General features: G+C 40.3%; 2 protein-coding genes across 2 annotated transcripts; one reads left to right on the forward strand and one right to left on the reverse strand.

The window, feature by feature from the left end:
• LOC125229545 (structural maintenance of chromosomes protein 3) lies at positions 1 to 27,530 on the reverse strand. The gene is made up of 23 exons (XM_048134409.1): positions 27,428 to 27,530; positions 27,203 to 27,317; positions 26,222 to 26,361; positions 25,590 to 25,748; positions 24,139 to 24,264; positions 22,503 to 22,670; positions 21,045 to 21,290; positions 20,268 to 20,497; positions 18,742 to 18,951; positions 17,328 to 17,427; positions 16,091 to 16,237; positions 14,763 to 14,921; positions 12,531 to 12,689; positions 11,793 to 12,004; positions 11,306 to 11,468; positions 10,729 to 10,892; positions 9,973 to 10,180; positions 9,588 to 9,764; positions 8,390 to 8,526; positions 4,596 to 4,776; positions 3,651 to 3,833; positions 2,032 to 2,172; positions 1 to 381 (listed from the first exon to the last, which is right to left on the reverse strand). The coding sequence occupies exons 1-23, from the start codon at positions 27,440 to 27,442 to the stop codon at positions 310 to 312; spliced, it is 3,612 nt and encodes a 1,203-aa protein (XP_047990366.1). The 5' UTR covers positions 27,443 to 27,530; the 3' UTR covers positions 1 to 309.
• On the forward strand, positions 6,042 to 7,534 carry LOC125229546 (lipase 1-like). Its single transcript, XM_048134410.1, has one exon. The coding sequence runs from the start codon at positions 6,182 to 6,184 to the stop codon at positions 7,304 to 7,306; it is 1,125 nt and encodes a 374-aa protein (XP_047990367.1). The 5' UTR covers positions 6,042 to 6,181; the 3' UTR covers positions 7,307 to 7,534.
• Positions 27,531 to 27,871: the final 341 nt, after the last annotated feature.

Genomic DNA, 27,871 nt, shown 5'->3' on the forward strand with positions numbered 1-27,871 from the left:
TCCTCTCATTTGTAAAGATTTATTTAAATACTAGAGAATATACTCTTCATTTTTTAGCGAAAATGCACCAGCAAATGGTCTTTTTTTGCGGTACCTACTTGTTTTTTCTTGAATCTTTGAAAAATAACACAGATTTCGCGATCAATTCGAACGACTTCGCAAAAACTACAAAGTTTCTGCATACAACTGTAGCTTAGTTAGTGACAGAGTTATACTGATGATCAGTGGTCAGACTCTTGGCGTCATTTTGAACATCAATGTCCAATGTCTCTGCTGATATATTCGTAGATTGGTGTCGCATTTGACAGTTTACGCATGTGTAACGCTGTCCTCCACGAAATCGCGAGCTTCGTCTTGCGTCACGCAGTCCACGTGAGATACCTGTGAAAGTAAAATAGGTATGATTATTACTTGCTTTCCTAAAATATAATACACTAAAATAGTACATTACGATACAAGTGCGGAAAAAAAGGAAGTACGAATTTCCTTTTCGCACGTGTATCGTACGACGTTTTTCAGTACAGATGACCCTCCGAAGTTTCGACCTGGCATATAATGAACCACTTCTCGTACTAGTGCGTAAAAAAAGCACCATCTGTACCTACTGAAATAGTACATTACGATACAAGTGCGTAAAAAAGGAAGTTCGAAACGAGTGTCGATAAATTAAAACACGACCGAAGGGAGTGTTTTAAATCGACACGAGTTACGAATTTCCTTTTCGCACGTGTATCGTACGACGTTTTTCAGTACAGATGAGCCTCCGAAGTTTCGACATGGCATATAATGAACCACTTCTCGAACTAGTGCGTAAAAAAACGACCATCTGTACTGAAAAACTAGTTACTTAGTCCACCAAGTGATTGGCCGGGTGGTCCAGTGGTAAAGACTTGAGCCGCGGATGAAACCAGGGTTTGATTCTCGGCTTGGCCACCGGTGTACTAGGTTACTTTTTCTTTAGCGTAAGATATCTCAGTTTATAATTTAAGTAGGTACTTATAATTTAGGAGTGTGACTACATAAAAAAATATTGAACACACTCCTGTGTTGGGTATTCGTGTAAAAACAAAAAGAATCAGGTCAGGCAGGCGAGCACGGTCGCGTGATAAACGATATAACGTCAGGTCGTCCTTTTTGCACTACTCGTATTTGTAACTGCGTTAAAGTTTATCCCATTAGTGTGCTACGCCCGCCGAAATACAAAATTAAGAAAATGGTGATGAACAGTGTGCGTAGCCGAATGCACAAACGCTCACGATAACATCTCTTTCGTAGCTATCTATCTCTATCGCTCTTGCGTATTGGCGCGACAGAGCCAGACTACATTTCTGCGGAGTTTCGCGTCGCAGAAATGCCATTCGGCTACGGGGTCAGTTCGTGAATCATGTTCGCGATGCTGCGCGTCTCGAGAGAGAGCCTAGGAGAGGACAGTACAATAGCAGTGACGTGCCTTGTTCCGGAACTTGACGCCGTAGAACTTGTGCACGTGTTCGAGCAGCTCGTGTATCATGTAATCATGTTGCCGACCGCTTTGCGGTGCTGCGCGTCGAGGGCATATAGTCTGTATCTTTAGGTATTTAAATAAACGTAAACAAAGTCTACCCTCAAAGGGCTCCTTAAGCCTAATAAGAAGTTTAAAAACAAGTACCATCAGGCGACCTGTCTGCTCGTTTGCCTCCTATCCCATAAAAAAAAAAAAAGTAGCTTAGAGCACGCCTCGGACACTGGCGATCAAATATATGAAAGAGGCGCGTTCCTAGCACAGTCTAAGCTCGTGTAGGTGAACGCGTACTATGCTTGTATGAGTGAAATATGACAGGTCGACTGTTCGCGTTTTTGACAGGCGGTAACTGTGAGGTAACAGAGAGGGGGTGGGCGGCCCTTTCGGCGGGGAGCGGGAGTGGTCATACTGTACGATAGTACTCTTTATTATATTGTGCTTAGAGACAGATTGTTTGTTTACGTTTTTTTAAGTATCTAAAAGTACAGAGTATAGGAAAGGATACAAAGTACAAAATGGTAGTGACGTGCCTTGTTCCGGAACTTGACGCCGTAGAACTTGTGCGCGTGCTCGAGCAGCTCGGGCCGGAAGGTGGTGGTGATGAACTGCGCCGAGTCCGACAGCTCGTGGATCATGTTCGCGATCGCTTTGCGGTGCTGCGCGTCCAGGGCCTAGAAAATAATATCAGACAAGCTCCAAATAAGTTTTTATTTAACCGTTTGTTACGCAAGCAAATACTAAAACAAGAATTCGAATAATATCTATCAATAAACTGAAATAAATGTCATATACAAAGAAAAAATTACCAAGGCCTCCAAGTGTCCGATGCTGGATTCGAACCAGCGTACTCCGTTATAGCCACGGATGCCTCAACCACTCGGCCAACCGGTCACGGCGGCAAGGGTCGAAATTTTCAAGTATATGACACAATTACCGAAGGCTTAACGGCGCCCCCTGCCATCTCTGAGGTAGAACCGGAACTAGTTCGACCTCCTAACTGAATCAAACCATGTGATTACGAGTTAGCGAAGAGAGATGGCGCCACCATATTCACTCTAAGACCAAATTAAATTATTTCATAGGAAATATTTTAATTTGTGTTTTTTAGTAGACACACTACTATTATTTAACTATAAACTGAAATAAATAATTTAATTAATTTTTAATTTGATCTTAGAGTGAATATGGTGGCGCCATCTCTCTTCGCTAACTCGTAATCACATGGTTTGATTCAGTTAGGAGGTCTAACTAGTTCCGGTTCTACCTCAGAGATGGCAGGGGGCGCCGTTAAGCCTTCGGTAATTGTGTCATATACTTGAAAATTTCGACCCTTGCCGCCGTGACCGGTTGGCCGAGTGGTTGAGGCATCCGTGGCTATAACGGAGTACGCTGGTTCGAATCCAGCATCGGACACTTGGAGGCCTTGGTAATTTTTTCTTTGTATATGACATTTATTTCAGTTTATAGTTAAATAATAGTAGTGTGTCTACTAAAAAACACAAATTAAAATATTTCCTATAAAATAATTTAATTTGGTCTTAGAGTGAATATCTATCAATATTATAATTATTTCATTGTATGTATTATACAGGGTGTATTTTGATAGCGGGTCAGTAAGGGCAGCTATGAGATCCCGTAGTCCTACGTGAAAATGGTCTAAGGGGACCATCCATCGATTTCAAATTGATGAAAAATGACATTTACAGATTTTTGAAAAAACATACAGGGTGCGAGAAAAAGGGCATTTTTTAGAAACTTTTTTTTTGACGCCAATCGATCCCATTCCTATCCAGGATCAAAAGCTTGTATGGGACCGTAAAAAAATTCCGGCTAGAAAAGTCACAAATCGCGAAAAACTTTGGATCGCGAGACTAAGGACATGTTGCATCAACCACATTTGACTGAACACATCATCGTCACGCAGCAGAGGTCTATGGATGGAACTTCCCATACAATAAAATTTAACGAACGCTTTAACGGTGACAGGCGGTTTGGTGCAACCGGCCCTAAGTATAACTGCCCCTGGCCTGGCGAAAATAAGCGTTAACGCTATTAGTGTTCTTTTTCCTCTTGAGAGTCGTTTCCCCTCTAGTATGACATCACTACAGAGCGAAGTTATACATTAATGCACCAAGAAACAGTGACATACCTGATCAATTTCATCGAACAAGTAGAAAGGCGCAGGGTCACACTTCTGAATAGCGAAGATAAGCGCTAACGCTACAAGAGACTTCTGTCCTCCGGAGAGTTGGTTCATCTCTCGCATATCGCCTTCTCCGCCAGTGAAGGACACTTTGATGCCCACGCCGGTGAATTGGTCTGCGTTCGCCCGCTGTAAAAAAACGATAATCATTGTCAAAAGAAATTCCAAACTTAGAAATTATACTGTAGTACCACAGAGTGTGATGTGAAACTCGTGACATAACCTTATAACCACAAAATTAAAATTTTGAAAAACCCCCGACTGCGAAATAGTTGACCGATTTTCATGAAACATGGCTAAGAACACTCCCGACTAACTCAGCTTTCAGACAAAAAAAAACTAAATCTAAATCGGTTCATCCGTTCAGGAGCTACGATGCCACAGACAGATACACACACACAGACAGACAGACAAACAGACAGACAGACAGACGGACAGACAGACAGACAGACACGTCAAACTTATAACACCCCTTCGTTTTTGCGTCGGGGGTTAAAAAACATTCTGTCAAGTAACTGTCACGTTCTTGCGTTTAGTTACTTACATCTTTTTACTGTTTTAAATATTTTACATTGCTAATTGCTCAAATTATTGAAAAACCAAACATAAACTCATGAAATAAGCACGAGTTCGAGAGTTTGACTTCAAAAATTTGCATATTTTTGACATATTCCTGGCATCAGTCTAGCATTTTTTCAAAATTCGAGTTGGCAACACTGAAAGCGTTAAACATTTAACGCTGTCAGTTCCAAGTCGCATTAGAAGATTCGCTTCAAAAACCTATAATAACTAAGATCTTGTGCTAAGTATATTTCTTAGAAATCTTTCTCAATGTTTATTTTTGAGGCATCTAAATGTTAAATGTACAAATATAATAAAGAATCTACTCACGTCAGCATTAATTTCTTGCCCATCGTCAGTCGCTACGCGCATGATGAGACTGCCCCTACCCTGCGGTACCAACTTCTTGAAAACCTCCGTGAAGTTCTTGCTGACTTGCTTGAACGTGAACTGTATGGCTTCGAGTTTTCTGTGCTCGAGTGTTTCGATGAGCTCTCGGATTTTTTCGCCACTGAAAACAGGTGATGTTGTAAGTCTAAAACAATCTTTTCTCAAACATGGTATGAAATATTGATGTTATGTGCCTTATAATTGGCAGCGAAGTATGACGTTGCAGGTGCGGCTAGACGATTGATAGATAATGGAATTTCATACAAACCTTGCAGGCCAAGGCCGGCAAAGTCCTCTTTTTCAATTTCCAAACACAGATAATTGTGACATAACATCCAGGTATTTAGCCAATTAAAAAAAAACTATAAGGGGCTTTATAGACGTGCCGACTGCCCTAGACAATATTTGATTTTGGGTGCGTTTTCATACAAAAAAAATTTTTTTCGTTTTGTCTTCGGCCGGCAACCCCCTTTGTCCCGGCCTCTGTAGTAATGTACTATTATTTGCTATAATATCTACAGTGTGTCGCATACAACAAAAAGTCGGAAGGTACTTTAGCACGTTCACAGACGGCTAGTGACGTCATCTGTCATAGACCAATGGAAACAAATGACTACGCGTATGCTATAGCATACGTGTCCACGAATGTGTTAATCTACGGAAACGTGCGAACGTGTCATGCTATTTCAGTCAGTCTGAGTACCAGACGTACTGACATTGTCTGAACTAGCATGACAAATACGAACGTTTCCGTAAAAATGCGAAGGAAAGGCTTTTAAGGCGGCACTACATCCGTACTGTACTTTACTGACTTTACTCTTAATATGTTCCTACGGGGACCCGGCAGACCACGTATGCGATGGCGGAACGAGCTAGACTCCTTTTTGGAAGAATGGCCGAGGACTGCTCAACACAGGGAAGAGTGGAAAAAGCAGGGGGAGGCCTTTGCCCAGCAGTGGGACATGATAGGCTCCCAATAATAATAATAATAATATGTTCCTATTGTTACGTATTAATCTAGTTAACTTAGCTAATATCGTATGAAACCGTGTTATACTTAATTCCCACAACGATTCGGATAGCAAATATTGTAATATAACTTTGCCATTCAAAACGAGTTCCTATCTTACAGTAATAAGTATGACAGTATATTACATAGAAGACACTTTTAAACAATACTATTTATGTAGATTAGACCAACAAATTAAAAAAAGAAGTGCTCATAATCTAAAGGTGTCAAAACCACCATACGAGTACTTAAACTTTAAGTATCTTAAAAATCAGGCTAATGACATCTCATTGCACTTTAAATATGTCGGCAATTTAAAATCTATTCAGTAGTTTCCAAACTTTACAGTCGATAGTCCGTCATGGATTATTCGAAATTAGTAATTATATTGGCAGTTTTGTGTTCAGTATCTGGTAGAGAATGTGAATATCAGCAAAATGGCAGAAGTTTCCGATCATGGTCCGATATAACTAATAGTGTATCAAATATAGTGGGTTTTATATGGGGCGTCGATTATATGTTCAATTTAGGATGGGTAGATGGAGGTGCTATGCCACAAGACTCCTTTTTGACTATCACCGAACTTGCGTCCACTTATGATTATATTATGGAAGAGCACAACGTTACCACCGAAGATGGTTACATATTGACCGTACATAGACTACAAGGAATAGATGCCACTCCTAATGGAAAGGTGGTTTTTCTGATGCACGGAATTATTGAGTCTTCAGACAGTTGGGTTCTTCAAGGGCCTGATAAAGCTTTGGGCTACATTTTAGCAGACAACGGATATGACGTGTGGATGGGGAACGCGAGAGGGAACAAGCACGCAATGAACCATAAAGAGCTAGATGCGAGAAACAGAGCTTTCTGGCAGTTTACTTGGGAAGAAATCGGACTATATGACCTCCCTGCTATGATAGACTACGTTCTAAACGCAACTGGCAGCAAAAACTTGTACTACGTCGGACATTCTCAAGGTACAACAAGCTTCTTAGTAATGAATTCGATGAAACCCGAATACAACGAGAAAATTAAGATGATGTTCTCTTTATCACCCGTTGCTTGGATGAGAAACATGAGAAGTCCTTTCGTGAGAAAAGTTTCGACATATTTAAATTTCCTCGGATATTTTGTTTCTAGTTTGAAGACGAAATGGCCAAGCATGGATTTCATAAACAGAATCACAGCTACCGCTTGCAATTACGCTCCAGATGGTTGTGAAACGTTATTATACATGTTGGAAGGGAACGACCATCATATAAACGGCAGTCTTTTGCCTGTGATATTAGGACATATGCCTACGGGAGGTTCAGCGGCCCAATTTGTACATTATGGACAATTAGTGAACTCTGGAAGGTTCTGTAGATTTGATTTTGGAGAAGAATTAAACATGAAGGAATACGGTGTCCCTTCACCGCCTGATTACGAGGTGACAAAGATAACAGTTCCTATGGAATTGTTTTATAGCGACAACGATATGTTATCGGCTGAGGAGGACGTAAGAATACTGAGAGGAAGGCTGCCTAATGTGATCGGAAATAATTTCTTAAAGGACTTCACTCATTTGGACTATTTGTACGCGTACAACGCTAAGGATAAAATCTACGACAAGATATTGCAAAAACTAAATGAGAATTAAGAGGTTTTAAACGAGTATTTACATTGCGTACGCATTTCGATTGTATTTATGCGAATTAAGTATATAATATAGCATTAACTGGAAAGGATTCTATTTACTGATATGCCGACGGAAAGTTTCTAAAATTTTGAAATTTTCACATAGGAAAAGTTAACCTTTTAAACACTATTCAAATACATTTATTTACTTATGAAATTATTTTATATCGCCGATAAATACTAAACTTATTAAATCTGTTACAACACGTAATGGTGCTTTTTTTCCGCACAGAGGGAATCCGTAAGTTAGTGTTTAAATTTATTGCCACTCGTTTCGAATTTCCTCTCTTCCGTACTTGTATCGAATAATATACTATTTAGGTTCAGGAATATTTTAGTGACCATGTTAACACATTCACTACCAGACAAAGACATATGTAACTCCGTATAGACAGCTACAGTTTAAGAAAAAAACGTACCTCAGAACCATATAGGAAAAGGTACGGTGGCCTAGATGGCGTTACACCTTTGGGGGTCGCTCGACTAGATGGCGCTAATATAAATATTTGTCATTTTAACACATATCAAGCAAAGAATATGGGCCAAATTGTCAAAACTTAGGTTTAAAAGTATTAAGTTTGTGTCGAGAGATGTAGTCTATGCACTGTGATTACATATTTTACTTTGACAGTAACTCTCTATAATTTATTTATTTATTTGAAAACATATTTCAATGACATTACAGATAAATCCAATGCATCATGATACTTAAATAAAAAAAAAACAGTAAATAAGAACATGAAAAAAAAAAACAATAAAGTTTACAACTAAACAATTGATTTGGGCGATGACGTAACAGCGTGGCTCCGTTGCGTCGTTTGCCCCGGTGTAGGATTCGGCAATAATACATAATAATATAGTACTTAATCCTCTTTGCTACCAGACATAAAATGGCTCACTACGTCAGAAACTCGCCGTTATCTATAACTGCCCGCTTGTATGGCGAGGACCCGCCCAGCGAGTTGTCCGGCATCTGAGCAAAGTTCACGAGTGCCTACCACGCGGGTCCTTGGTTAGTTGAAGGTCACTGAACTAAGTTACTTACCCAATATCGAGTTCCTCCTTCCGCTTGTACAGCTTTTCTTTCTGTTCGGAGAAGCTGATGAACTGGTCCAAGGCCTTCTTGTTCACGTGGTTGTACTTCTTGAGGTGCTGGTTGGCTTTATCCAGCTCTTTGAACAGCTGTGTGAGAAAATATTATTTTAGAAACTACATGTAAAGTTTCAAACATTTAATTATTTAAATTTGAAGACCGGTCTCTCGCAGTTGGTGGGCCACCACCCCTGCCTGCCAAGGTCCTGGGTTCGAATCCCAGTAAGGGCATTTATTTGTGTGATGAACACAGATATTTGTTCCTGAGTCATGGATGTATTTAAGTATGTATGTCGTCACCTAGCACCCATAGTACAAGCTTTGCTTAGTTTGGGGCTAGGTTGATCTGTGTAAAGTGTCCCCCAATATTTATTTATTTATAAATACTATCACCCCGTGTTGTCTTGTGTGGTGACGGATAGGAATTGCACCACCCCTTTTCCTCCCGTGGGATTCGACTTTAACTGTAGTTCAGTTCAGTTTCTTTATTGGTAAAAATTAAACATTTTACAGGTCATATCAGGTTATCACAGAAATAGGAAGTTAAAAGGTACACAATAAAATAATAAATTACTTACATTATTAATTAAATTCATTATAAAGAATACTTAAGTCTACATTTACTTTGTTGAGATAATAATAATGATTGTGCCAGCTATAATTATATTATTACATTATTTAGAAATAGTTACATTCATACATCATTTCATAAAGTCCTCGACAGTATAACATGCTTGACTTAGGAGCAAAAGTTTAAGTTTCTTAACAAACAGCGAATCGTTTCTTATAGCTTTAATGTCATGAGGAATTTTATTGTATATTTTGGGCCCGATTACACTGAGCGACTTTCGAACCTTCGCGAGTCTATGGGTAGGAGCAACTAACACGGGCAACCTTCGGCTGTTTTCTGAGCGAGTACGGGTCTTTGTGTATGTTACAAGGTTGGCTCTAACATATTTACATGTTTACAGTTTACAGTGTGCGTGATATAGCTATATCACGCACATATCCATTTCGGTTACGATAGACCTGTCATATCTCACTCATACAAGCATGGTACGCGTTCACTTACACGAGCTTAGACTGATTGCGTGGGAACGCGCCTCTTTCATATATTTGAACGCCATTGTCCGAGGTGAGCTTGTACGTACCTGTTTCAGCGACATCTTCTGGTACTTGGCGTGTAGCTCGGGCGCGTTGGGCAATGTTCCGAGCGCCGCGATCTTGTCGAGAGACTCTTGTATTTTCTCCTGCAGCAGCACCTCTTTCGATGCCATCTTCTCGAGACCTTTGGCGTCTTCTTCCATTTTGTCTTGAGCTTCTTTTTCCTGTGTAAAATAAAGGAGAACTGGATTAACCCTCCATTTTCCTTGGTGCAAATGGGCCTTAGGACCTTAGTAGTATATGCATCAGCTGAAAAAACCTCAGTAAAACTGTCTTTTCCTCCTGGAGTTTGAAGTTCTCGTGAAAGATTTCTCGAAGAGCCTGAACCGGCTCCTCTTTACATCTATTTTAGAAGACAAACTACAGACTAACCTTGTTCCTCCATTTATCCAGTTCAAGCTTCAGCCCCTTCTCATTTTTCACCGCAGCTTGCACCTTCCTCTCGACTTCGTCCATTTCCTTGTTGATCTGTTTGATGCGCTTCTCGGCGGCCGCGAGATCCGACTCGCTGTTGGCGAGGCGACGTTTGCGGTCCTCGACGGAGATTTCTTGGAGAGCTTGGACGAGCTCGTCTTTACGTCTGTTTTAGACAAAAATAATATCATTGGGTAATATTAAATTTAAATTAAATACCTATAATGGGGAGTCATTCATTATGCCCCACGAATTTCATTTTTTTTTCGAGTTGATCAGCGGATGGAATCGTTCAACCAGTCCATTTTACTCTGGACTTGCGTTAAGTGTCCCACAGACCAAAACTATGTATACGCCTGGGATAGTTTTTGCAGATATTTTTTTAGAGATCGCAACACGTGTTATCTCCGAATGGTTTTTTTATGAATTAAAATCATATTATTAAGGGCCCCCTCGCATCAAGCGTCTCGCGAGCGTAGGTTCGGGCTAACAGTATGGAAAAAGACGCCGCGTTGACGTCGCGCCGACGCGGCGTAAGGCTTTGCCATACAGTCGACCCGACGCTCGCGAGACGCTAGATGTGAGGGGGCCCTAAGATAGTACAGTTGGTTTTTGCAACGGGTTTGTCCGGATTACTTATAAAAACTCTCATGCTTAGTGCACAAAAGGAACAATACCGTTTGTTCAAATTACGGCCGTAAGTTCATACTATACCTGATTAAGTTGTTAGTGAGCAGATTCTCAAGCTTATTCTTGTGGGCCTCGAGGTTCATCCTAGCGCTGAACGCCTCTTTGTTTTCCTGGGTTAGTCGACGGATGGCATCGTTCAACTCGTCCACTTTACCCTGGTCTTGGGTTGATAGTTGTTCCATTAGTTCCTGAGAATATAATTATCATGTTTTAAAAAAATCAAGGTGAAATAGGTATTGGTTTGTATTTATTATGACAAAACCTAAATTTCATTCAGACACTACTTTCGATCAAACCTCTTTGACCCAGCATAATACACTGAGAAATAATTGCAATACAAAGAGGCCCTTGACGCCTTTGTTCTGACTTAAATACTATAGTCAAGTCATATGATATTATAGTACATTGTGTAACATGGGTCGTAAGTTAAACATTGCAAGCGAGAATATAGTCTTTCCGAAATGATTTAAAGACTCGAGTTTGCAATATTCTTATGCCCGAGTTACACACAATGTTTCTCATCACACTTGCAATAAAAAACGTGGAAATGATAAAGTGTTATACTATTTACCTAAAATTTTGAATAAAAGTTGTTATTTACCTGATGAAGCTCAGACTCAAGTCCCTCCTTAGTAGCCTGCATGGCTTCAAGACTGGAGCGGCACTGAGCTAAAGATCGCTCCTTAGGACCGCGGAACCTCTCAATGGATGCCAACTCTTCTTTCATCAGTCGGATGTCGGCCTTCACTTTGTCGAATATGTCTCTGTAAATGAAAAAAAAAATTGGGCTTCGCCTACGGTCCTTGTCCTTTTTAGGCGTTTACATACAGTCCAGTCTAAGTATACGACAATGTTTGATGACAAAAGTTCTGCTTTAAGTTTCTTGCAGGTACACAAAGTCATGAGATTTCAACGAAGAATAAGAGCTTCTTCGCCCTGTTTAGTTTCTGTTCTCTGCATCTCAGACACAATACTGTTGTAAAGTAGCATCAGTTTTGTTGAGCTCTTGTTCCAACGAAGTGATTAGTTCCATCAGCTCGGATACCTTAGTATCCAATACATATATTAGAATGAAACATGGTACTTACTTGGCCTTGCCCTGTTTAGTCTCTGTCCTCTGCATCTCAGACACAATACTGTTGATGCTGGCTTCAGTTTTGTTGAGTTCTTGTCTTAGCGTGTTGAGCTCTTGTTCCAACGATGTGATCTGTTCCATCAGCTCGGAGCGGGTCTTTTGCATCTCGAGACGGGAGCGCGACTGGTTGAAGTAACCCCCGGTGAGGGAACCTTTTGATGATACCTGGGGAAAGAGAGAAGCTAATTTTCAACGTTGATTTCTAAATTAGAATTTTAATTTGATTTCATTTGACTAAATGTTGTGTCAAACATTGCCGTTTTGAACAGAGCATGGAAATAGTTCAATGTGTAGTCAAATTTTTTCCATATGAAATCCCTATGAAACATAACTTAGCAAAAAAAATTAGTCAAGAGTTCTTCAATGACAAACTATGCTTGCGAGTTTCGACTAATAAAATATCTGCAATTAAATGATGTCTGTAGTTGATCGTAGCCATCATAGGTCTTCAACTTAATTTTTTAACCCCCGACGCAAAAACGACGGGGTGTTATAAGTTTGACGTGTCTGTCTGTGGCATCGTAGCTCCGGAACAGACGGAACGGAACCTATGTAGATTTTTTTATTTGGAAAGCTGAATTAGTCGGAAGTGTTCTTAGCCATGTTTGATGGAAACCCACTATGTCGGGTTTTTTTTTTTTCAAAACTTAAATTTTCTCTATATAAAGGGTAACAAGAGTTTGGCTATTACCTGGTCACCCTCAAGAGTTACGCAGTCGAGGTGGAACTGCTTGCCCAGTTCGGTGGCGCACTCCAGGTTCCTGCAGATGAGCGTCTTGCCGAAGATGTACTTCATCGCCTTCGCGTATTTCGGGTCGTATTTCAGCTTCTGTACCATGGCTATAGCGTTCTGTAAAATAAAAAAATATTGGGGACACCTTACACAGATCAACTTAGCCCCAAACTAAGCAAAGCTAATACTATGCGTGCTAAGCGACGATATACATACTCAAATAGATAAATACATACTTATATACATAGAAAACATCCATGACTCAGGAACAAATATCTGTGCTCATCACACAAATAAATGCCCTTACCGGGATTCGAACCCAGGACCGCGGCTTTGCAGGCAGGGTCACTACCGACTGAGCCAGACCGGTCGTCATAATGGTAAATATATGGTATCATTTGTTTGCCCATACCTACACTTGCATCCTCTTCCATACCTACATCTCTATCACCCGTCATCGCATCACTAAGGGCGGGTTGCATCAAACCGTCTGTCATCGTTAAAGCGTTCGTTAAATTTTATTGTATGGGAAATTCCATAGATGTCTGCTGCGTGACGATGACGTGTCTGTCAAATGTGGTTGATGCAACTGGCCCTAAGTTAGTTATAAATGCGGTTTTTACAAACAGGTATTTTCCGGCTTGTGGAATGAGCTCCCTGTAATAATTCTCTCTCTCTCTCTCTCTCTCTCTCTCTCTCTCTCTCTCTCTAAATTAACTATCTGCTCTGTTGTAATTGTATGTAATTCCCGATGAACTACAGTATGGGGTTCTTCAAAAATAGAGTGTACAAGTTTCTAATGGGTCGACAATGCGCATGTGGCACCCCTTGAGTTGCAGGCGTCCATAGGTTACGGTGACCGCTTTCCATCAGGCGGGCCGTATACCTGTTTGCCACCGACATGGTATAAAAAAGGTATTTGGGCACTTTTTAGATGTGGGGATTTGTTTGGTTTTGTAGACAGTCCTATACGCTCAGAGTTGCCAACTCGAATTTTGAAAAAAAGTTTCACTTTTCCGTGGAGGGACTCCAACGCACTATTCTCGAGGCTGAGGCGTAGGGTTAGAGCCGGCGTAGCTTTATTTGACGTTCATATGCGCATTGTAATATGCCTACTTGAAAAATAAATATTTCATTTTCATTTTCATATTTTTTTCTCTAACAGGATTGTTTCAACGACAAAGTCATACTAGTCACTACTTACTCTTTCACCAATGCTAACAAGTAATAACCTATTTTTTTTTGTTTAGCGTTGGCAACTTCTGATTGACACCTTGGGAAGCTTCCTTGTAACAATTAACGATTACTTTTCCTTCAAATCTTGACTTCCACTATGTTACATACTCCTTGTTACTTACATTATCATTAGGGTAGACCATATATGGATATATCCCGTACTTGCAATCTGTTTAGACGAGAGGCACAAAGGTGACCTCTCTCTTGACAATTCATCCTTCAAGATCTTGGTTCCTACAATGTCGGATCCCATTATGTTACCGGAATAGGTATTGATAACCGATGAGCGCAGCCCTACGATCGGTATTGTAATGGTTATGGTCGCACCTCTAGTGGATTTGACAGAAGAGCATCGCCCGCCTTTTGCGCGTCCTAATCTAATTTCCCAACGTGTCTTGGGGCATTCCACGCCAAGCGGGCAGGTAAAAAAAGTTGATATCTCCGATTTGGATAATTTTTGGTGATAATATACCTATGTATGCCCTCGGCCCAGATACCAAATAGTTTTATCATTTGAAGTACAGTTCATGAGTTATTAAATTTTGAAATTTTCACCTTTGCGCGGTATACGGTATTTTTGACGTCCATTATTGCGTATAAAGACAACATAATGTTACAAATTGAATACTGAAGTGTATATGTTAGACAAGCCTTTATTGTGCATTTTTGGATTTCATATTTTTTGTATTTATATTTTTTTTAATGAAAATTTACAAACTTGGACCATCTTAATTTTTTTTATTTTTTGCCTAAATATTGCTAATATTATGCAGATAATCTTGGCCAAGTTTGATAATGGGCACGGGAATGGTTTAGGAGCTAGAGCGAATATTGTGCCGGCCGGCGGCTGTAGACCGGCGACGAGCGCCCGGCTGCTCATTTCACGCTAGATCCAGCTAGATATTATTAAATACTATTGATGATTGATTGGTATTTTAGTTTAACATTACTTACATTGTCGTTAGGGTAGACCATATCCCGAACTTGCAATCGGTTGAGGGGCATGAATGTGACTTCTCCTGGTAAACTTTGACGATTCATCTCCTTCAAGATCTTGGTTCCCACTGTGTCAGATTCAACAATGTGGTGGAACAGTCTGTTACCCGCTGTTACCTGTAAATAAAAAAAACGACTTAGATAATTTGAGAGCTGCAAAAAAATACTCCATATGACATAATAAATAAGTTCCCCTTTTGGTTTGCCACAGTTTGAATCCTCTCATATCGAAATTATGAATTCATGTCTAAATTTCTACTTTGTTGCCATAAAATTGCATATTTCCTTCCCTCTTGATCATTACTGCCGCAAATTATGTAATTTAACATAGCATTTTAAGGCCTATCTTGATCAAGTTCTCATACAAATTTGACAAGTCAGTCAAAGAGCCGTGGTAAACTTGTATAAATCAATACCGTAAAATAAAATATTATTATAGGTAAAAAGTACTAATCGAAAAATGTATCTCCATTTTACACTTATCAAGTTTCAAGGTAGAAGCTTATTAATTTTTATTTCTATCCATACTAATATTATAAATGGGAATGTGTGTGTGTCTTTTTGTTTGTCCGTCTTTCGCGGAAAAACGGAGCGACGAATTGTCGTGATTTTTTAAGTGGAGATACTTGAAGGGATGGAGGGTGACATAGGCTTCTTTTTGTTTCTTCCTAACGCGAGCGAAGCCGCGGGCAAAAGCTAGTCATTCATAAAATAATAATTAACATGTCACGTCATCAACATCTTAGCGATTTATCATATCCTCGCAGCGCCCACCATACAAAATTTTTGCTAGGGAATTCTGATTATTATTGTCTTGAGATTGAATACAAATTCATTTGTTCGAAAAATTTTAGAAACAAAAGAAATTATATTTTATTTGTTTACATGAAAGTTAAAATTCCATTGAAACAATATGTACTTTAGAAAGTACATTGGGCGCCACGAGGATATGCATGTTCAGTAAGTTTAACTGGACTTTTATTATCAGTAGGCCTAGCTCATGATTGCCGCGAGATAGATCACACGTCTTGTTGTAATTGTATTAATGACATAAGGACAATCGTGTGCTAACCCTGCTGGCCCTATCGCGACACTCGCGCCACTACTTAAAGTAGGCCTAGCACTAGCATATGATTGCCGCAAGAGTATGTCGCCGCGAGATAGACGACACGTCTCCTTCTAACTGTATTAATGGCATAATGACGGGTAGTCTATCTCGCGGCGACATACTTTCGCGGCAATCATGTGCTGTGCTAACCCTGCTGAGGGTTGGAAGCGATACCAACCTCGACAGCAGTATAGATGGTCTTGTCGCAGGTGAAGTTCTCGATGACGGGCCCGAAGTACTGCGTGGCTATTTTAGCCCACTCTCCCCCTCGCTGTTGGAATGTCTCTAGTACTTTACGCACGCTGTCCCGCCCGTTTAAAATTGGCTAGAAAAAAAAATATTTGGTAGAGCAATGTTTTCCTGGTAAATAGGTGAATTAAACGAGCATTTCTAATAACTTCACCTCTAAGGGTGCCTTTCCACCACAGATGCGCTACGTGGCTAACTTTCATTGTTAATTTAATTACAACGTAACGTAACGTTAAGAGAACGAGATAACAGCAGAATTCATAATCAACTTGCTAATACTGCCCTGTTGAGGAAAAGCATACTTCGTACAGCACCTAGAATATATAATAAGATACCAAAGGAAATTAGGGATAGTAGTATTAATTTATTCAAGCGACATTTAAAGAATTTATTTATTAAAGAAATGTTATTATAATGTAAATGATTTTGTTAATGATGTTAGCTTTTAAGTCTAATGTATAATTTATATTATATTTGTAAATTAATTTTAAGGCATGCGTAAAAGCTAGACTGCTGTATAGGTACTATAGGTAGAATAGATGTATTATAGGTAGAATAAGCATTTGTACGCCGAGAGGCATATCATGAAGGACTATTACCCTGTATACAACATCTTAATTTTAATTAAAAAAAAGAAAAAAAAAACGTGTATAAATAAATAAATATTATAGGACATTCTTACACAGATTTACTGAGTCCCACGGTAAGCTCAAGAAGGTTTGTGTTGCGGGTACTCAGACAACGATAAATATAATATACAAATACTTATACTATATACATAGAAAACATCCATGACTCAGGAACAAATATCTGTACTCAGCACACAAATAAATGCCCTTACCGGGATTCGAACCCGGGACCGCGGCATAGCAGGCAGGGTCACTACCCGCTAGGCCAGACCGGTCGTCATACCACTGTATATGTACCACTGTACCATCTCCAATTCTCCCTCAATTGCTCAAAGGTTAACTGGAAGAGATCCCTTAAAGGGATAAGTTCGCCTTTGTACTTGTATTATTACAAGTACAAAGGCGAACTTATCCCTTTAAGGGATCTCTTCCAGTAAAACACTTTATTGTACCAGAAAATAATACAACACACAGGAAAAAGAGTTTATAAAGTGTTTTACTACTATTACTACTACTATATGGTTTATAATCGAATACCTTTCCGGCCATGGAACGCAGAGCCTGGTCAGCCTTGGCCAAGTCCTCCTTCAGCGATGACAGATTCTGCGTCAGAGTAGTTTCTTTACGCCACAGTTCACTGAAATCAAATTAACAATTAACGACATCTAAGAGTCTCCCCAAACGAATTGACACGGAATCGGCGTTTGCCGACCAATAATCGCTCGTTAGCATGCGTTCAACGACGACCACGGAACCGTCTTTATACTAACGAGCGATTTTTGGTAGGCTAGGCGTCCTTACGGCTCAGCCACGACATTGGTCTAAGCGCGGCAGCGGTGAGCGGCGGCCATACATTGGAGCGAGACACAGCGATGGGACTTTTCATTCGCACGTATGGCTGCCGCTCACCGCTGTCGCGCTTAGACCAATGTCGTGGCTGGGCCGTTAGGGTTGGCTAGGGTTTTAAACTTTCTGACGAGGTTGCGGACGTGTACTTCGGAGTGCCTGTACCGTCGTATAGCAAGGCGACGGCGACAGAGAGGTTTTAGTGGGTTAGCCATGGGTCTCATTAGCCTAGGGAGTCCCACATAACCATCCTCGGCCCGTCCACGCACCTGGGTGGTATTCGTAATGCATTTCCCCTCTTTGAAAAAAAGGTTGTAAACCTTGAAACGTAAGATGTCGCTAGTGGCGCATAACTATGTCACAGTGGCGTAGACATGCGTCACGGTCGCAATAGTTAACTTCGCAGTCATGAAATTACCAATTTCGCCAATCGAACATGGCGAAATTGGTAACGCGTTGGACCGGAAATCCAAAGATGTGGGTTCGAGTCACATGTTGGCCAGAGTCGATCACTGATGATTTTTTCATTGCGATTTATGTCTGCATTTATAATTTGCGAATTGTACTCAACTTACTTCCTAGCGCTTTGTTCTTGATCCTTTCTCTTCTTACACTCGTAGTACTGTTTATTATGCTCGTCGATAGCGACTCGCTGTCGCTCCGTCTCTTTCGTGGTCCCTTCTATCTTCTTCTCGAGGTCTGTCAGTTTGAGCATTATGCTTCTAACCGTAGAGATAGCAACCAACGCGATCTCTCAGTTTAGCCCATGGTTGACTGGTAGAGAATGCCGGCTAGCATTAAGTCCGCCATTTGTACTTTTTTGGATTGTGCAATAAAGTTTAAATAAATATATAATGCACTTGTAACCTCTCTGGCATCCATTGACGACGGTAATAAGTTACTATTAAGCGATCTATCTACTAGTTTACTAGTAGTTTGCATCTATACCTCTGTCTTATATTTTACATACCTTGGGTTTAGTAAGAAACGACCTCGATTTCGCTTCTTTCGTTCGCTTTCTTTACTGTTTTCCTGTTTGACAAAGTAGAAAAGCGGCAACTTCGATTAGCACGCCGTGCCGAAAGTTGAGAAAAGATAAACTTACTTCCTAGCGCTTTGCTCTTGATCCTTCCTCTTCTTACACTCGTAGTACTGTTTATTATGCTCGTCGATAGCGACCCGCTGTCGCTCCATCTCTTTCGTGGTCTCTTCTATCTTCTTCTCGAGGTCTGTCAGTTTGACGCCGTCGTGGCGCAAGTCTTCGCGGAGCTTGTTCTCGTGGTCTTTCTTGTCCTTCAGCTGTTTGGTTAGAGACCTGAGAAAAGATTGGATATAAATATATGTGATAGGTACTTACGTATACTTGAGACTATACGCCATACCAATATCGATTCTCTAAAAAAATCTTTGAAGGTAGCAGTGGCAAATTTTCCAATGGAGACAGTGCGTAAATCTATAGACGAGTGGCCGGATCGTTTGAAGGCATGTATTATAGCTAAAGGCGGGCATTTTGAATAAAAAATATATTGTTTAGAAACCTTATTAACTTACCTACAAATAAACATTTACTTGTGGTAAATAAATTACATTATTTTAAAAATATGTTTATTTGTAACAGAACTTATGGCTAGACTAGGTAATGTCTTGTTTTTGGGCTAAATTTAATGACTACCTTCCCTTCGTCGAGCAATATGTGTACGCATTTGTCACCGTCACAAGGAACAACTTCATCCATTGTCAATTGGTGTTTTAAACGAATTAAGCACTTAGTAACAAGCAAACGAAGAAGAGCACATTCACTTAACGCAAATAAAACTTTCGACTGAATAATATATTGAAGTTGTTCATCAAACGCGCACTCAATCTTGCACCTCACTTCATGCCAAAAGCCCGGCTTAAATCGTGGAACAAATGTGCTATATATTATATACCTACAAAAAGTTATATTGCTTGCTAGGCAAAGTGCTCATAGAGCAGGATGAAAGAACAAGCCCCGTTGCAAGCCAACGAGTGCGAGCGAGCAAGAAGACGTGCTTCGACTTCAAGTCTCGTTCCTTCCGCGCTGCACTAGCGCCACGGCAAAACATTGCAACATGCTGTGGTCTGTGCCGAGCGCTTTACTTGGAGAATTTGATAATTTTAATAAATACCCAATATTGGCGCGCGGTTTTAAAAATGTTTGGGCAAGCCCGGCTTTTGGGCTTATATGGCTGTACCGCCACTGTGTTTTAGGTAGGTCCCTATTTTTCCGTCGTTTTTAGTGACAAATTGACATGACAGTTACTCTTCTCGTGTTCATCATCCTCCTTGCGTTATCCCGGCATTTACCACGTCTCATGGGAGCCTGAGGTCCGCTTTGACAACTAATGCCAAGATTTGGCGTAGGCACTAGTTTTTACGAAAGCGACTGCCATCTGACCTTCCAACCCGAAGGGTAAACTAGACCTTATTGGAATTAGTCCGGTTTCCTCACGATGTTTTCCTCCACCGAAAAGCGACTGGCAAACATCAATGTAACTCTTCTCGTGTTAAGGTAGAAATTGTAGCAATCCAAATACATGGATATGTACAAATCGGATGGAGTAATTTAACTAAAATCACTATTTAGATTAAATACAAGAATGCACCTACTTAAGTTCCTTCTCAATCCATCTATCCCTGTCTTGCTTGGAGGTGAACTGGGTGCCTCGCCCCTGTTTCGCGTACAACTCTTGTCGTTTCTGCTGATTCAGTGCTAGCGCCCTTGTACATTCCTCTTCACGAGCTTTCATCTCCTCGTATTTGGGCTTTAGGGCTTCTAGCTCTTTCTCTTTTTCCGATATCTGCTGTCTGAGGCGCTTTAATTCGGCTTCGGCACGTTCCTGTATAAAAAAAATAGTTTTCATCTTAATGTGATGCAGCGTTGGATAGAAATCACTAAATCAGTGGAGATTTTGCTAAGAGGCCTTAAACAATAATATTATTACCTAAGAGCCGGGTCCACACAGAGCGAGGCGTCGCGAGGCAATTTCCTCGCGCGGCAAACGTGCTTTGCAGACGTGTCTTGGCAAAGGCAGTACGCGCGTTGGTCGGGGAAGCAACCTGCCTCGGCCGAGGCACGTCTACAATGTACGTCTGCCTCGTGAGAACATTGCCGCGCGACGTGCCTCGCTCTGTGCGGACCCGGCTAATCTTGATAAATTACTATTCCCTAATGTCTTGCACAAACATTACGTACTGAAATGAGGGACCACCTCAACAATCGAAATTAGCGTTTTGCGTAAGGTATCTGTCACTTCAATAGAAGAATATTTCAGTTTGGATTTTTGTAGGGACGCCATAAGTTTTTAAGGCTGGGCGAAGAATGTGTCAAAGACAGAATGCCGCCTCCGTGACGTCTTAATAACCAAGTAAAAAGCACATTTTTACCTTAGACTTATTGTCTCCATCAACATCATCGCTCAAGTCCTTGATGCCAAGCTCAAGCTTCGTCTTCTCTCGCAGCAACTGCTGCTGTTCCGTGGATAAAATGTCCTTTTCCTCACGCGCAGACGCCACATCCTTGCGGGCTTCCTTCAGCTTCCTGCTCGCTTCCCTCACATGGTCTTGGGCCTCTCTGACCATGTCCGCATAGTGTTGTTGCTCTTTGCCGCTGTTGGTGCGTATCTTCTCCAACTGCAAGTTAAAATATCAAAATTATTAACCACTGGGTTATTAAAATTATTAATAATGAGGCAATTCTCTCGTAGTTTTATTTTAGACGCTAGAAACGATCTTTAACTATAACTCCGACCGAGAAACTAAATAATAATAGTGTCACACAGAGACATACACAAAGTATGCAGCTCTATGATAAAAAAAGTCAAAACTTGGTACTTCTATGCTGCAAAAAAAAACGAAATGCACTGAAAATTATACATGTGAACCGTATTGCAACGATATAAAAATCTACCTTTAATAAATGTGCGATCCCACTGCTGATACACCTTTAAGTTTTACTAATCATCGTAGCCATCTTAACTATACCGCCATCGAGACCGTCAACAAATATATACTTGGGTCAAGAGATAGTAACTGGAAGTCAAAATCAAACCAACGAAATCAAGAGACGTGTAGGACTAGCCTGGGCAGCCTACTACAATCTCGAGTTTGCCTTCAAAATGCCGAACAAAAAGCACACATATTTGACCAATGCATTCTGTCTGCTCTCACTTACGGAGCCGAAACATGGGTTTTCACTACACAAGTTAAGTGTTGCCCAGCGGGCGATAGAAAGAAAACAGGTTGGAGTCACATTGAGAGACCGTAAAACGAACAGGTGGCTGAGACAACAGAGCAAAGTCACGGATAAAACGCGTAGCAACATCGAAGTGGGAATGGGCTGGCCATATAGCACGTAAAAACGACTCTTGGAATAAAATACTACTTGAATGGCGACCATGGGGGGAAGAGCGTCGTCAAAAAAGACCGCAAATGCGTTGGGCGGACGATATCAAAAGGACTGCTGGGAGGAAGTGGCTCCAGATCGCACAGAACCGTGACGAGTGGCGCATGTTGAAGGAAGCCTACACCCGAAGCACAGTATAATGAAGAGTACTATCGTACAGTATGGCCACTCCTGCTCCCCGCTGAAAGTGCCGCCCACCCCCTCTCAGTTACCTGACAGTTACCTCCTGTCAAAAACGCGAACAGTCGACCTGTCATATATCACTCATACAAGCATGGTACGCGTTCACCTACACGAGCTTAGAATGTGTACTAGGAACGCGCCTCTTTCATATATTTGATCGCCAGTGTCCGAGATGTGCCCCAAGGGTAGAAAGTAGAAACAGACTAAAGAGAGAGAGAGAATCATCTTATACACTAGAGATGCCCGAAATTCTGTACCTCCTCCAGTTTCCTCTTGTTCTCCCGGTGCTCGGTGTCGTGTATGATGAATTCCAGCACTCGCCGCGAGCGATCCCACTTCTGGTACTCTTTCAATTCTTCTTTCTCCTCCTCCAGGGTCTTCAAACGCTCCTCGATCGTTTGGAGGAACTCGTTTATCTTCTCCACCTGTGGAAATAATCAATATCATTACATAATTACAATAATTGGGATGACGACTAAAATAGTATTTTATACAATCGTGATATAATACAAAGCTTTTCAGTCGAGTACCATGTTTAGGCCACGAAGGTTGCTGAGTGGCCTAATAGTACGGTACGAGAGTGAAAAGCTATTGTATACAATACTTTTTCTACGAGTCATCATCTTCATTATCAATGGACGGAAATATCATCATTCATGCAAGTTAAAATTAATGTTATAGAGTCGTTCGCCGTTGTATCAACATCGAATTACCTAGCAACCAATTGTTTGTAATAACAGTCTCTGATTGGCCGATAACGCGACAGATAAAAAAAAATGTGTTTCAGATGCAGGAAAATTTGCCAGGTATCGCAAATTAGTATAGAAATTGTATGAAGTTCTATTTTTTGAAATTATTACAGTTAACTAAAGTCAACTATAATGAGCTTATTATAATTGAGTCGGAACTGCCATAGAGTATCCAACACTGAAAAGTTAGCACTTACAGGGTAGTCTGTGGTGTCCTAATTGACATATTACAGTCGACAAGTAGAAAAAAAAACTATTTAGTCCGTCAGTTAGATCATCAAAAAATTTTGGACACATACTTTTCCTTTTTTCTCGTAAACGAAAAATTACGACGGTACAGTGCCTTGAAGTTTCGCGTGACGTCACGTCTAGGTACAATTCTTACCTAAAAGTGACGTCACAAGCCCCCACTCCGGAACGTTGATAGCCTGTATCTTTGTATTTTTATCATTAATTAGATAAAGCGAAAAATATGTGTTCAGTATTTTAAGACTATCTAACTGACGAACTAAACAGAATTCCATTTTTTTAATGTAGTCGTCATATTGCACTATTGAAAATGCCTTGTGTCCAACGACACAAGGTCAATTAAGCGCAGGAAAGCATCTGGTTGCCGAATAACTACCATGTCCCAAGACGAGCCGAGCAAAGCGGAAGGGCACTACCTACCTTTTCTCAAAGTGATTCGTTGTTTGTTTAACCCTTGAAATGAAAACATTTATGGTGCTCCCACACTGGGCTGTTGTAAATGTAAGGGTCGACACCGAAATGGCAGCGGCCGGCAGAGGCGAGCAGCGGCTGGCCGACCCCTGCCGAGGTCATTTTAAACTATATCTACGTACAACTAGGGAACAAATCAAATTATTGTATTGAATTATTTTTGATTTGTTCTTTTTTTCAAGTAGTCACACTACTATATATAAATTATAAATTGAAATAGATATCATACACGAAAGAAAAAACGGCAAGGCCCACTGGTGACCGAGCCGGGAATTGAACCCGGGTCTTCAGCTTACGCGGCTAACGTCTTTACCACTAGACCACACGCCCGCTTCAGTTACATCACCTTTTATACCATGTACTATGTTTGGGTAAGACAAGTCCATTTCATGACACCAAAAGGCTAAAAGTCTATAAATAGTACCTTTCCGACAGTTTCTTTGAGTATGGTAACGGATTCCTCTCTGCGCTCATCATAGACCCTAGTTCCGGCGACTTCTCGGAGCAGCTTCAATCGGTGGGAATCCGGGGCGATGGCCATTTGGTTGATCTGAAATAAATGTAAGTACTGTTGTTGTAAACCACACAACAAAGAGAAAGCAAATTTTAATCTTAGGAGTAAAATACACACGGGCGGCGAGGGACGTGGGGCGTCACGTCGCTTGCGTGTAATTTAAATAAAAAACGTTTTCTCAGTTCATTTTGTATAGGAAAGACGTAAGCCGCGCCGCCTAGAGGAGCGGTGGCGGCAGCAGCGTGTCGCCGCGTCGCTTGAGGCGCTTCTTACGTCTTTCCTATACAAAATGTACTGAGGAGACCTTTTTCAAATAACACTCGGGCGGCGCGGCGCTGGCGTCCATTCCGCGTCTTACGAAGTGCGTCGCCTGTGTTTAGATAGTCCCTTATGCTTATTCCGGCCAATACCAGAAGGGATATAATTTGTACTGCAATAATTATGTAGAAAAACTTCAGTATGTATGGAGGAAGACTGTTGTTGTTACTTGTCCTAGAGCACCCCAGTGATCTTTCTATTTTAGCTAGCTCAGTCCCATGTTTGGCAGCTAAGTACAGTTTCTACAGTCCATGTCCCTTTCTGCATTGAGGCCACCACTCGAAAACCATAAATAACGAGGAACCTTTCTCCAAGGCTAAGGAAAATATACCAGTAGCTTCTACAAAATTTCTTCGTGTCTATGTCAGCCTCAATTTTGGTGATTCTTATCGCAAAGTCAGTATAATCATTAGGGTGGAGCGAAAAAACACTTTTATTATTTATTTATTTATTTAACCTTTATTGCACAACATAAAGTACAAATGGCGAACTTAATGCCTTAAGGCATTCTCTACCAGTCAACCATTGGACCAAACAGAAACTTACAATTGGTGTGGAAAATAAAACAGAAATTTAAATAGATATAAGTCACTATCTAAATACTATATGCATCATCAATATACATACATAAAAACAATCATATACATACATAAACTAACTAAAATATAATATACATATATATAGTACCCATTTAACCATTACTGTCTAACAACGTTGGTGTACCTGTGAGAAGTGTTTACGTAATTGACGTAAACCTAATTTTTTCAAAAGTTGAATTTTCAGGTTTGTATGAGATTTTCAAAATTTCAAACCTAATGCGGAGGCTGAAGATGTTGATTTAAAAAGCAGACAATTTGCACGCTTCATAGACTAAGGGACATTGATTGATAACTATTAGGTTGGCTAATTCCAGAAAAGTGTTTTTGCTCCACCCTAATGATCATAAATGTGTCATTTTACACCAAAACATCTCGAACGTGTTGTAAGACAAAGTGGGACGTTTCAAAAACTTCTACACATAATAATGATTTATGTCTATTTACCTTTCCCTGTTTGACAATGTAGTAAGGGTTGGAGTTGGACAAGCCGGCACTCTCGAGCAGATTGAGCACCTCTGACCGGGGCACCACCTTCTTGTTGAGGAAGAACTGGTCCTTCTTTGACCCGATGACGCGCCGGAGGAAGATCTCATCTTTCTCAATCTGTAATATTTTCCACATAATATTTGACACATGTTTTTTTAGTATTTCTGCTTAAAGTTAGTTTAGTGTTACCATTAACCATCATAAACAAACTCAGATGTTTCTGTGGCAAAATAGAGTGATTAACATGTCTTTTCTATGCCAAATCATGTAAAGCACATATATATATTTTTTTAATTATTATAAATGGGCTTACTCTTGGCCACAGACTAGCCGAAGGCAAAGACGTGGTCTACGATGGAGTGAGCTTGCCCAGAAGATTGCCGGGTTATATAAGCTCAGAAATATAGCCGCCGGCAAGGAATTCCACTTCTTGGCAGTGCGCATAAGAAAAGAAGAAGCAAAGGGCTTCATGCTTTCCTACTATTTCTTCTATTTCTCTTTGCTAACAAAAAGATTTAGCTCTGTTAAGAACATAATTAATAATTTGTGTACACTATTGTCTGCTAAACTTAGCAAAAACCGAAACTCACTGGTATCCTGTTGTCTGAATTGTCAAAGATGATTTCCACAAAGGCAGAGATGACTCTCGGTCCGGTGCCCTCGTGGAGCAGAGCCAATCGCTGCTCTGGCCGGAGATGCGAGAACTCATCGCTCAGCACAAACTGAATGGCTGAAAGCGGAAAAATATATCTTTAACATACAATAGAGGAGGGCCTAATAAAAGTGACCAAAGTTTGTATTTCGACAAGCTAAATAAATATTTTTTTAGTAAATAACTGGGTCCACACTGGTTGCACGCCTCATCTAACTATTTTGAACAGCTGACCGAGGGCCGCCATCTTGCGGAACAAATTTGCAGCAAGAAATTTGAAGCAAAAGTGTGTGCATGATCACAGACATTTTCCTCGCGAGGCAGGCTTCCAGTGTGGACCAGGCTAATGCAGAAAACTTAATCTTTGCAATAAGCAATTACCTAGAAAGAAAAAGTTTACAATCAGGACTTCCTCAGATGAAGAAACTAGTTTATAAAAGGGACTTCCATAGACATGATTACATTAAAGAAAGTAGTTATTTTTAAAATCAATGGACTTAATACTGCCAGTGTAGTAAATTTTGGGTAAATTGTGGGTTGCTCACAATTTACCCAAAATTTACTACAAGCAAGAATATGAAATTAATCATCTCATGTCCATATATCGTCACTACTTTTAAAAAATCTCGTATCTCTCGCTGTTCCTCAAAGTTAAAACGCAGTAAGTCTATATTATGCATTCCATACATACTTACTACAATTTTCTTTTCATTGACAGACGAACATATACAAGTTTTTTAAAAGTAGTGACGATATATTGTTTGGTATGTCTAATTCCAGATTTGAGTAGAGTAGACATGGCACGTGTGTGAAGTAAAAGAACTGTATAATTATATATTAAAAGAGAACATGATTATGAGTCAAGATAAATCACTCCCTCACTTCACCATTACATTTTAAGATCATGTTTACAGCTTACCGTGAAAAAAGTTGCTTTTTCCGGAACCGTTGCGCCCAACCACTACATTATGCCGTTTGTCGAAGGGCTCGACAACGATTTGCTCGCGATAACTCTTAAAACCCTGAATTATCACCTGTAAACAATAACATAACACGGTATCACATTCCTAGCATTTACTAAACTGACAACTTAAAATATACTCCATGTCTTCAAGTAACAACAGTCCGCAACAAGGTTTTTTACCTGTTTTATATGCATTTTCGCTGTTGTCTTATAATATTAATAAGAAATTTGCGTTTATCTACAATTAGGGCGCCATTCCTGCTTGACGCGCGTTCACGAAAATGTTTCCACTTTCCAATGACAGCTACTATTTCATTGGTTGTTACTCGTCAGCGTTTTTACTTTTTCACCAATCACAGTGAAAGATGGAAATAATCCAAAACATATTATTGGTCAAGGCACACACTCGTACAGCTCTTCCCTAGTGATGTCCAATATCATTAAGAATCATTAATGCCATAATTTACCCCTAATTCTGACAGCAAAGTAGAAAAAATCTGCGCCAAAGTTGTAAAACTAAAAAAAAATGTTGGCGAGACAATTAACAATCCATACATCGCGTGTATAGGCATGATCAAGCAAATCTTGTCACTAAAAAAAGGCGCAAAATTCCAATTTCCTATG

Source organism: Leguminivora glycinivorella, chromosome 9 (assembly GCF_023078275.1).
Source record: "Leguminivora glycinivorella isolate SPB_JAAS2020 chromosome 9, LegGlyc_1.1, whole genome shotgun sequence".
Taxonomy (NCBI): domain Eukaryota; kingdom Metazoa; phylum Arthropoda; class Insecta; order Lepidoptera; family Tortricidae; genus Leguminivora; species Leguminivora glycinivorella.

Coding starts and splice junctions, on each gene's coding strand:
- LOC125229546 (XM_048134410.1), top strand. CDS start 6,182: ATGTTCAATTTAGGATGGGTAGATGGAGGTGCTATGCCACAAGACTCC.
- LOC125229545 (XM_048134409.1), bottom strand. Junction 14,922..16,090: donor CCATCTATACTGCTGTCGAG/GTTGGTATCGCT, acceptor TTTTATTTACAG/GTAACAGCGGGTAACAGACT. Junction 10,893..11,305: donor TTGAGTCTGAGCTTCATCAG/GTAAATAACAAC, acceptor TTATATTCTCAG/GAACTAATGGAACAACTATC.